The following is a 12,293-nucleotide window of genomic DNA, read 5'->3' as shown; positions in this document are numbered from 1 at the left end:
TTGGTTTGGCAGTCCAGGTGGGTCTGCACTACTGAGCCCCACAGTACCTGCATAAAGCCACTCCTTCAAGACCAGGAGACATAACTGCTTAGTACATAGAAATAAACAGAAGGAGGCAAAATGAGGCACTAGAGGTTGCAAATGAAAGAACAAGACAATACCTGAGAAAAGTGAAATGGATAGTCAGTCCACTAGGCAAAGTTCAAAGGAATGGTCATAAAGATGGTCACCAAACTGGAAGAGGAATGGAGGATCACAGTGAGAACTTCAACAAATACATAGAAAATATAAAAAAGAATCAATCAAGCTGAAGAATACAATAACTGAAATAAAAAAATCACACTAGAGGAAATCAACAGCAGATTAGATGTTGCACAAGAAAGGATAAGCAGTCTGGAAGATTGGATAATGGAAAGCACCCGATCAGAGAAGCAGAAAGAAAAAAATAATTTTAAAAATTGAAGTTATTTTAAGGAAACTCTAGGGTAACATCAGCCATACTAGCACTTATAGGTACCCTCAGAAGTAGAAGAGGGGCACCTGGGTGGCTCAGTCAGTTAAGCGTCTGACTTCGGCTCAGGTCATGATCTCATGGCTTGTGAGTTCGAGCCTTGCATTAGTCTCTGTTCTGACAGCTCAGAGCCTGGAGCCCACTTGGGATTCTGTGTCTCCCTCTCTCTCTCTGCCCCTCCCCCACTCATGCTCTGTCTCTCTCCCTCCTTCAAAATAAAATAAACATTAAATAAAAAGAAGTAGAAGAGAAGAAAAGGATCAGAAAATACATCTGAAGAAATAATGTCTGAAAATTTAACCTAATCTGGTGAAGGAGACAGATATCCAAGTCCAGGCAACAAGACTCTCAAATAATATGGACCCAAAGAGAGCAATACCCATTATAATCATAGTGTCAACATATAAAGATAAACTGAGAATCTTAAAAACAGCAAGAGAAAAACAGTTATGTATAAGGAAACCTTCCTCTGATTATCAGGGGTTTTTTTGGAAAAAACTTTGTAGTTCAAAAGGGAGTGGCATGATATATTCACAGTAATGAAAGGAATATTTATAATAAAAAATACGGTACCTATCAAGATTATCATTTGAGTTAAAGGAGAGATGAGGAGTTCCTCAGACAAGCAAAACTAAAGGAGTTCATCAACACCAAACAGATATCACAAGAAATGTTAAAAGGATTCTTTCAGTGGAAAAAGAAGAGGCCTTAACTAGAAATGAAACTGTGAATGAAAGCAGTGTCACTCAAGGTAAACATATAGTAAAGGCAGGAAGTCAACCACCCATGTATTTGGTATGAGTGTTAAAAGACAAACATAGACAGTCATCTAGACCTATAATAATTAGTCAAGTTATATACAAAATAAAATGTAAAATATATCAAAAACAAAATGCAGGGGGAGTAAAAATGTAGTATTTTTGGAACACACTTGAACTTCAGCCCTCAGCCATCAACTTAAAATAGACTGCAATATACATAGGATGTTACATATGAATCTCAAAAGATTCACAAAAAATACCACAAAAAAATACCAATAATAGATACACAAAAAATAAAGAGAAAGGAACACAAATACAACACTAAGTCACCAAATACCAACAGAAGACAGAAGAAGGAAACAGAATTACAAAAACAATAAGAAACAATCAATATAATGGCAATAAGTACATATCTATCAATAAAATATCTAAATGGACTAAATTCTCCAGTCAAAAGGTATACAGTAATTAAATGGACAAATAAAAACAAGATTTACATATATACTACCTACAGTAGGCTCAATGCAGATCCAAAGACACATGGAGTGAAAGGGAAGGGATGGACAAAGATATCCCATGCAGATGGAAATTAAAAGAAAGTTGGGGTAGCCATACTTCTCTCAGACAAAATAGACTTTAAAATAAAGACTGTAATAGACAAAGTCACCACATGATGATAAAGGGATCAATCGAACAAGATGATGTAATACTTGTAAATAGCTATGCACTTAACATAGAAGCACTTAAATACATAAATATTAGCATATATAATGGGAGAAATTGACAGTAATACAATAATAGTAGGAGCCTTTAACACCCCACTTATATCAGTGGACAAATCATCCAGACAGCAAAACATTGGCCATAAATGATTCATTAAGCAGATGAACTTAATAGATATATACAGAGCTTTCCATCCAAAATTGGCAGAGTGCACATTCTTTTCAAGTACATATAGAACATTCTCCAGGATAGATGATGTTAGGCTACAAAATAAGTCTCAATAAATTTAAGATGATTTAAATTATATCAAGCATCTTTTTCAACCACAACAGTATGAAACTAGAAATCAATTGCAAATCAAGTCTAAAGTTAGTAGAAGGAAGTAAATAATAAAGATGAGTGAAAAAATGAAATATGCTTAAAAAACAATAGAAAAGACAGGGGCTCCTGGGTCACTCAGTTTATTAACTATCCAACTGTTGATTTCTGCTCAGATCATGATCTCATGGTTCATGGGATCAAACCTTGCACTGAGCTCTGTGCTGATGAGGAACCTGATTGGGATTCTCTCTCTCCCTCTCTCTCTGCCCCATCCCTGGCTCATGCTCTATCTCTCTGAAAAACAAAAAATTAAAAAAAAACATTAGAAAAGAAAAAGGAAACTAAGAACAATTTATTTGAAATAATAAACAAAATTAACAAGCATTTAGCCAGACTTTTCAATAAAAGAAGGGAGAGGGCACCTGGGTGGCTCAGTTGGTTGAGTGTCCCAATTCAGCTCAGGTCATGATCTCATGGTTCCCGAGTTGGAGCCCTACATTGGGCTCACTGGTGTCAACCTGTCAGCGCAGAGTCTGCTTCCATCCTCTCTGCCTCTCCCCCGAATTGTGCTCTCTAAAAAATATTAAAAAGAGAGAGAGAGAGGACCCAAATAAACCACAAATGAAAGAGAAGTTACAACTGATACTAAAACTGATATTAAAATTGCCATTTTAAACAGTTTCTCTTTTTTTTTAATTTTTTAAAAAATATTTACTTATTTTTGAGAGAGAGAGTGTGAGCAGGGGAGGAGCAGAGAGGGGAAGACACAGAATTCAAAGCAGGCTCCAGGCTCTGAGCTCTCCAGCACAGAGCCTGACCTGGGGCCTGAACTCACGAACTATGAGATCATGACCTGAGTCCAAGGCGGATGCTTAACTGACTGAGCCACCTAGGCACTGAAATTGAGGGACATTTTAGCAAATAATCAGCCTATAATCATAAACCCTTTCAAGGTTATGAAATTCAACAACAAATGTGGACAACAAATGTAGATATGGAGAAGTAAATGCAATGGTTGATTCTGACCTGGATCCTTTTGCTATAAAGTGCCAATATTGTGAAGAAGGAGAAATTTGAATGGAATCTGAGGATTAGGTAATAGTAATGTACCACTATTTCCTGATTTTGAAGGGTCTGCTTAAGGAGAATTCATTTCTATACAAGAATTATACATTAAAATACTTAGAGTTATTAACATTGTTTTTGGCAGTTATTCTTAACTGTTTTCAGGAAACAAAATTTATTCTTTGAACTGTATTGTATTATTTATGTAAGATTTAGATTATTACAAAATTAAAGTCCATTAAGTAGTACACTTAGAAATGTACAAATATAAAATAAAAAAGAATCTAGGGCTTGTAGATTTTATATACTTAATGTTGATATATTTTAACTGATTGATTTTGATACCAAAGAATAAATAACCTTGTTTTTCATTAGCATAATCAACCATTTTTTATTCCTTCAGTTTACATAAATTTCCTAGTACATTTCATTTTTATAAGTAATTATGACTTACGTTGACAATAAAAGTAAAAATAAGATATTCTTAAAGAGAGCTTTTTGTGTGTGAAGCACTGTAAAGTGTTTTAATATATTTGAACTCGTCATTTTAACTTCCTTTATGTGGTAGATGTCTATTATATGGAATTATAATAAAAATGGACTCACTGCTTTTATTTACGGTTTGTATTAAAAATAAAAGCACATGAAACCAATATGACACTGTATGTTAAGTAACTGGTATTTAAATAAAAACTTAAGGAAAATAGTATTTTCCCCTCCTTGGCTCTCCAGTAAGTGAAATGTAGAATTCATAGTACTCTGTTGAAGAGGGTTTCTTTAAAACTGACTTTATTCCATTTGTCTGAAGAATATAATTTATTTTTAGACATTCCCATGGTGTGAAGTTTTTTAGCAGTTGCAGCATGAATGAATTTAACCGTATGGTTTCACAGCCTGAATTTGGATGTCTTCAGAATGAAATAGTTTCAGAAGTGTCTTACCAAGATAAAAATACACTCTGTGGCAATGGTATTTTGGAACCGCCTGAGGAATGTGATTGTGGTCCTTCACAGGTTAGTGATAGACATTAATTGCTTATCTAAAGATTTTTCTTTGGGGGAGCCTGGGTGGCTCAGTCGGTTATGCGCCTAACTGTGGCTCTGGGTCATGGTTTTGTGTTTCGTGGGTTCGGGCCGTGTTGGGCTCTGTGCTGGCAGCTCTCTGAGCCTGGAGTCTGCTTCGGATTCTGTGTCTTGCTGTCTCCCTCTTCCCCTCCCCTGATCGTGCTGTCTGTCTGTCTCTCTCTCTCTCTCAAAAATAAATAAACATTAATTTTTTTAAATAAAGATTTTTCTTTGTGTTTCTTGTGTAGACTTATAGATGTGATATAAAAAGGAAAGATTTTTTTTTTCTCAAAAGCTCCACCATTTATCAGATATCTAAGGGAGATATGGGGCATGTGATAACTGACTCATCTTGAATTTAAAGCATTTGAAGAGTTTAAGTAGCAGGTAAGTGTAGCGTGGATTAAAGAGGTAGATTTTCAGGGTGCCTGGATGGCTAAATTGGTTAAACTGCCAACTTTGGCTCCGGTCATGAAATTCACACAGTTGGTGGATTCGACCCCGGCATTGGACTCTGTGCTGACAGCTAGAGCCTAGAGCCTGCTTTGGATTCTGTGTCTCTGTCTCTCTCTGCGCCTCCCTGCTCACACTCTGTCTCTCTCTCAAAAATAAATAAACATTAAAAAATTTAAAAAAAAAAAAACAGAGGAGGTAGAGTTTCTTCATTGTGTAACCATTAATGGTAATATCTACCTTTCTGTATCACAAACAATGTTAACATCAGTTCTATAATTATCACCTCAATCATCTCTCCTGAATTCCTCCAAAGTGACTGCATTGGTTCACTAAGTTATTAAATGTGTGTTGCTGTTTACCTCCTCATCTCCTAATTGCTGTTCCTGCATTTGTGAGATCTTCATTTATTTTAACTTTTGACTTCACAGAATTTAATTAATAATGTCTTGATGTCTTGTTCTATTTAGCATTTTGCTATTTTTTTTTTTTAGTTGTGCTTGGTAAGATAAGTAATCATTGAATTTTGTTGTGACTGCTTTCATATACTTATAAATGGAGATAATTTTGAATATTTCACATTTGCTTGAGAAGATGTAAACTAACTGGAACAAAATTCTGTATACTTGATTGCATTATAATTTTTAAGTGAATGACTCACATCTGTATTTTTATTGGTTTTGTTTGCCTGAATTCTCAGTACTTAAGAAATAATGTTGGTACCTTCAACTATAGAGTTGGATTTGCCTAATTCTCACTATAATTTACTTAATTCATGCTTTATATATTTTGTAGCTTTTTATATGGTGCAAACATATTTACAATTTTTATATCTTCCTAGAAATTTAACATTTTGCCTTTAAATAAATACTGAATCTGTTTATCTCATGTTTCTTTTGGTTTTAAAGTCTATCTGGTCTGGCATACATCTGTATCTGTACACATAATAACTTTCTTTAATTGGTATTTCCCTGATAATTTTCTATTTACATTTAGTTTTTCTGTACTATTAAGTTCAATATCTATGTTTGGTTTTAATTTATTATTCACTCTGTCTTTGATTTATAAGATTATCCCCTTAAACATGATTATTACTTTTTGAATATTCTTTTAATTAACTAAAGTCCATAATTTGTTCATATTTCCTTTGTTTTTACCTAATGGCATCTTTCTGTCCCAGAATCTCCTCCAGGATACCTCACTACATGTAGCTATTATTACTTCTTACATATTATTTATAACTTTACTTGTCTCAAAATGTTTATGTTTTCTGTGTTCACTTTGCCACATTTGTTTTCCAATTGAATTTTTTTTTTTATTTCTTTTGGTCTATGTGTTTTGTTATTCTTTCTTCCACTATTTCTTCTAGTGATTCAGTGGATATGTATTTTCAATTTCCCTTTAGTGATTATATTTGCATTTTTAACCATATATATGTAATGTTTAACCATATCTAGACCACATTACCCCAAAATAACAGGATTTACAACTGTTAGAAAAAGCTCACTGACCCAGTCAAAAGAGGGACACTGGAAACTCGGAGCACAGTGAGACGAGGCTTTAATCAATGTTCTTGCAAGAGCGGGTGTCTGATGGACAGGCACACTGAGAGCAGTTACAGCAGACAATTTATCTGCTAGCATGCATGTCCCTCCCCTGGCTCCTCATTGGCTGAGTACTACAGAGATTACAGCCTTACCTGGATGTCCCTATGCCCATGTAAGGCAAAAAGTAGTCTGATTGGAACAAATGTACATTCCCTGAGGTGATAGAGACTTTCCATCTCTCCTTTGTTCTTTGGTGCATGCTCATTGCAAAGTCTGAAAAGAAATAAGCCAGCGAAATGGAGAATGGAAGAACCAGGAAGTGAGGTGTCTGAAGTTTTGGGACTCCATTATGGTGTGTGTGTGTGTGTGTGTGTGTGTGTGTGTGTGTGTGTGTGTCGGGGGAGGGGAGGGGGCTCATATATATTTCTAATAGGTTAAACCTACTGTTAACTAGTCAGCACAGCTTGTATTTGGTATTTCTGAAAATGAATCATCTCACTTCTCACAACAACCCAATAACTTACATGACATTTTTACAAAATATTTAATTTGTCATCTTTATTACTGCAGAGATTGTATTCAGAAAACAGTTGCTTTATTTCCCCTACAAGTCCTTTTATTTATTAAGGGTTTTTTTGCATGTGAAAGTTTCTTTCTGAAATAATGTCCTTTTGAATTATATCCTATTCCTTAAAATATACTTTAGGACTGTTCTCTTGATAGGAAAATTCACTGCCCACTTTTGTTTATCAAAAAAAATTATGTCATACTCACCATTTCATTGTAATATATAATACACATGAAATATGAATGAAGGGTATAACAAACAGATACTTAACACACACCTGAATAATTTGCATTCAGTTCAAAACAAATCTTACCTCTGCCAAAGGAGTTCTTTGTATGTCTCTTCCCAATCAGATGCCCCTTCCTTCCAATCATCATTTACAATTTCACTGCTTTACTACTCTTCAACACAGTTTTTCTTCTATTTTTGCATCCTTACACAATATACTTTGGTTGACTGTTTTCTACCTTTACATAGCAACCATATGGCTTATATCATTTTGTCACTTGGCCTTTTACTCAATATTACACTTGCAAAGTTCATCTGTTTTTGAATGTAGCTTAGTCCAATTGTTTTCATTGCTTTTAGTATTTTATTAATATTATAGTTTGTTCTATGTCAATGAAAATGTAAGTTTATTTGAATTTTTTACTATTAAGATTCATGCAGTTGTGTCTTTCCTGGCACATGTCTTCTGCTGCACATGTACCTGCATTGTTCTAGGCTATGCATCAGTAGGTGAATGTGCTATGTCCTGAGCTATTTATATGTATATTTCTTTGAATTGAGAGTATCTGACTTTGGGTTTTATTCTTGAGTGGTCTGTGCATATCTTTCATACAGTTTTTGGTTATTTCATCAGCATTCACTTCTGTAAATTATTAGCAATTTATCATCAATGTGGTAGAAGGCTCAGAGGTACACTGTTTCTCCAGTAAACTACATTTTCTGGGCATGAGATGAGTCTTGTTGGCAAGACCCCGTGATCAAGTGGTTCAGGTGAAGCAGTAGGTGGGCTGGTGATATCTGTTTCTTATGGGTGAACAGCTTCCTGTCTGTGGAGTTTACCAGTGTCAGGGGCCCATCTGTTTATAGTGGAACTTTTGGGGATTTTCCCACCCAATCAGATTGTATTGTTGTTACATTGGATTATTTCATGAAGAACTTTTAATGAGAATATCAGAATCATACATTTTCATTATATAACTATGGGATAAAGTTCTTTGGTTCCAACGTGCCAGTGAATATCAAAGGAAATTCAGGGCCAGTGGATGAAATCAGCTGTGTACTGGTCTGAGATGCCTGCAATTGCATGGGGTCCTAATCAGACATAGTGCTCAAGGGCTCTTCTCCCCTAACCCCCATTATCCTGGATTGCCTTCAGTGATCTTGTTGCTGAACTCCACCTACCCCAACGAAACTTAGCTGCTTTTTTTGGTGACTTATATACTAGCATATCAAGAATATTATTTGGGGGGAGCCTGGGTGGCTCAGTTGGCTAAGTGTCCGACTTCAGCTCAGGTCATGATCTCACAGTTCGTGGGCTCAAGCCCCACGTCAGGCTCTGTGCTGAGAGCTCAGAGCCTGAAGCCTTCCTCGGTTTCTGTGTTTCCCTCTCTCTTTCTACCCCTCTCCCACTTGTGTTCTCTCTATCTCTTAAAAATAAATAAATGTTATAAAATTTTAAAAAAGAATATTATTTGGATTATAAAGTCTATCTGTAGTCATATATGTTTAAATATTAAATATCATGCAGCACACACACAAAATAGTTTTTCAGTGCAGGCCACATAAAAATGTTATCATTGTGGCAGAATGTCTACATACTTGATAGTATTTCACATTTTACAAGAATTAATATAATCCAGAGAAGGCCCATCACTGTGGGAACCCAGAGCAGTAAAGCTGTGATCTCTAAGCATTGTCTGATGAAATTAAAATGAATTTGGTCCCACAATAGTATAAAAAGTATTAGTTATACCCATTACTATATGCCAAAGGTCATTCATGGAAAAATATTTTAATTATGGTTAATTTGTTGCTCACTCTGGGAACAATGGTGTTTACTTCTTGTTTATCTTGGTAGTATAATGCAAGCTTCTAATTATCCATGACTTCCCCCAGTCCCAGACAGTACTTCTTTATTTTTCCCTTGTATGCAACATTTTACAACTTTGAAATACTTTAGGAATATAGGTCATTCTTAGTTGATCCAATCATTACAGAAACTATGAATGTGTGTCATATCTGAGAACCAAGAAAAAAGTTATCAAGTGATAAAAACTAATGCAAGAACAAAAATACATAAAAGCATAAAAAAAACAATAGCCAGGTTAGTTCCAGTCTTTAATAAGCACAAACATACATTTGCAGAATGTATGTTTTACCTGTGCATAGTTTCAATCTATTTAAAAAATAAGTTATGATTTTTTAAGATATAGTAATAGATTTACAACAAAATCCAACAGATACTGCAGTGAGTTCTATATACCCACCCCACCCTCTACCCCAATTCCAGCATACAGTTTTTCTATTATAAGCATCTTATTCTTGTACATTTCTTATAGTGGATCAGCCAGTATTTATACACTATAATTAACTAAATTCAATAGTCTACATTAAGGTTCACTTTTTGTGTTAGACAATTCTGAGGATTTTGATAAAATTTATAATGACCTGTATTCGCTATTATAGATCACACAGAATAGTTTCACCACGGTAAAAACTCCCCTGTGCTTCACTTATGCTATCCTCTTTCCCTTCTCCTTAACTTTTTTTCTCTGATCCATTTTGAGTTGATTTTTGCAGAAAAGATAAAAGTCTATATGTCAATTCTTTTTTTTTTTTTTTTTTTTTGCATATCCACATTTAGTTACTCCAGCAACATCTACAAAAGATCATTCCCTATTCAATTGCCTTCGTTCTGCTTTTTTTTTTTCTTTAGTTAAGGTGGGAGTGATACTTCCAGCCTCTTTACATGTCACAGCTGAAACCAGAAATCCCTGAATTGCCCCTGTCTCTTTTTCACAGGTTAGCACCTTTAGATTTGGAATGCTCCCTTTGTTTTGGGAGTTATTGGCTTTCAGACCCTGCTGATAAACTTCTCTGTCCTCTTTGGAGCCTCCAGCTGCCAGGTTTCCACCTCTCCTCTCCATGGTCTAATCCCCTCCTTAGGGAAGAATGTTTCCTAAGGTAGCCAGTTGGAACCATCACTTCCATGAAACATGTGGAGTCAGCAATTGCATGGCCTTAGAGTGTGTGCCTTCTAAAAATTTGTAGTCCTAGGTGGCTTGCCTGCTCTACCCTAGTGCCACCCTTGATAACCATAATCCATCATTTCCCAGTGATTCTTTTCTGCTGGTGTTCCTGCCCTTAGTATCCTGCCATATTGAATTGGGGTCACTTTCGTGATGATTAGGATCTATGGAAATGATGGTATGGATAAGCCAGAAAGAATAGTTGTAGCAACTGCATTTTGTAACATATAGAGCAGACACATGGAAATGTTCACGTGTATGCCTCAAAATATATTTGGAATTTTTTCGGCAGTTTGTTTATATGTGCAATGCACCTGTAATTTTGCCTTACATGGTAAAAGGGTCTTTGAAGATATGATCAAGTTAGGGACTTTGAGAGTGTTAGGTATTCTATATTATCTGAGCAGGTCCAATGTAATAATGACAGGGGGCAGGTCAGAGTCAGAGGACACGTGAAAATGATATTTGGAGATGTACTGTGATTTTGAAGATGAAGATTCCATTAACCAAAGAATGCAGGTGGCCTCTAGAAGCTGTAAAAGGTAGGGAAATGGATTTTCTCAAGAGTTCCCAAGGAATGCACAGCTTTCAACATTTCAATTTTAGTCCAGGTAAGACACCTTTTGGACTTTCGACTTCCAGAACTATAAAATAATGCATGTATTATTTAAGCCATTAAGTATGGTAAATTTTTTTGATAGGAGAAATAGGAAATGAGTACAAAAGTAAACCAATTATGTATTTCTTTTGATAGGCAAACATTTGAATATGTTTAACCATTTGCTGCCAAGCAGCCTGCAGTTTTCTGAAGAGAAAAATAATTTGGCTATACTAGCAAGCCTAGATCCAATACATTGGCCTATTTTGGGAGAAATCATTGTTGCCAAGACATTTGTAGGAATCTCAGCAGCATTTTGCTAATGTGAGATTGGGGTCCAGTTCTTAGGAAACTGAAAGGCAGGATTATTAATGTAAGAGAAACATAAATGCCAGAAGGGACATGTAGGAGGTAATCTTAGAATATCTAAAGTATTTAAAGAAATAGCTAATAGAGGGCACCTGGCTGGCTCAGTTGGTGGAATGTGACTCTTGATTACAGGGTTGTGAGTTCAAGCCCCACGTTGGGTATAGAGATTACTTAAAAATAAAATCTTTAAAAAAGAAACTAACAAGAAACTGCTTAAAAAAACCAGCTAATGGTTTTCAAGAAGGTCAGTGAATTGATAGATCTAGCAATCAGAGTAGTAGCTATGGGCCTGAGGAGAGTACACAAGAAAGTTTTGTTTTCCCTTAGGTAGTAAATGCAGATCTCTAGAGTTAATAAAATGTAGCTGGCTAAGAGGAACCATATCAGTGCTCAAAAGTTTATCTGGGCAGAAGCTGTCTACCTTTACAGTTAACAAGTCTCAGCTTATGGTTTCCTAATAGAATGGGTATCCAACCTTTAGGTTAAAGGAATTGGTGATAGTCTGGGACAAGATCATCAAAGCATTCTGAATTGGCAAGGCCAGGTCATGTGTCTTGTGAGTGAGAGCCAAGAGTTTAATTGACTCTCCTCCCACCCTTGACCTCTGAGACTAAGATGTTTCTTCTCTACCTGTTGGGGTTGTTCTCTTATTCCATGGCCAAGTGATCAGTATGACTAGTGTCTGCAACACCACTTTACCCTTTTCCCATCCTTACCATAGCAAACCAAACCATTCGGCTACGTTCATCTTTAGGTAGTTCAGCAGTTTATTTCTTATATATCTTTGCCATCTTAGAACATCTCGCATCCACTGATACATGAACCATAGCAGGATCACCTTGGGAGTTTTGACCTCGTGGCAATGATCATTTTTATTCATTATCACCTTGATTCTGTGAAGAAATATGGCAGTAAAAATGGGACCGTGTTAGTGCCTACCACTCCTTGACTCTTATTTGCTACCTTCTTGTCTCTGTAGCCTCGTGTGTTGGGGATAGACACAGAGGGAATAAAAGAAAAATACGACGTTTAATTACGTGTTTCGGTTATTTTATA

The 12,293-nt window shown here is 35.7% G+C and overlaps 1 protein-coding gene across 1 annotated transcript in view; it reads left to right on the top strand.

Annotated features, from left to right (window-relative positions):
- LOC132692929 (A disintegrin and metallopeptidase domain 3-like) overlaps nucleotides 1–12,293 on the top strand; it is a 114,795-nt gene that overhangs the window by 58,186 nt on the left and 44,316 nt on the right. Inside the window, exon 13 of the mRNA XM_060655776.3 lies at nucleotides 4,208–4,394. Within this exon, the coding sequence (XP_060511759.3) occupies nucleotides 4,208–4,394 (187 nt within the window). The remainder of the gene's footprint in view (nucleotides 1–4,207; nucleotides 4,395–12,293) is intronic.

The sequence above is a fragment of the Panthera onca genome, chromosome B1, assembly GCF_046562875.1.
Source record: "Panthera onca isolate mPanOnc1 chromosome B1, mPanOnc1 haplotype 2, whole genome shotgun sequence".
Lineage (NCBI taxonomy): Eukaryota > Metazoa > Chordata > Mammalia > Carnivora > Felidae > Panthera > Panthera onca.
The sequence above is the reverse complement of the archived record's forward strand: the minus strand, read 5'-3'. Positions and strand labels throughout refer to the sequence as shown.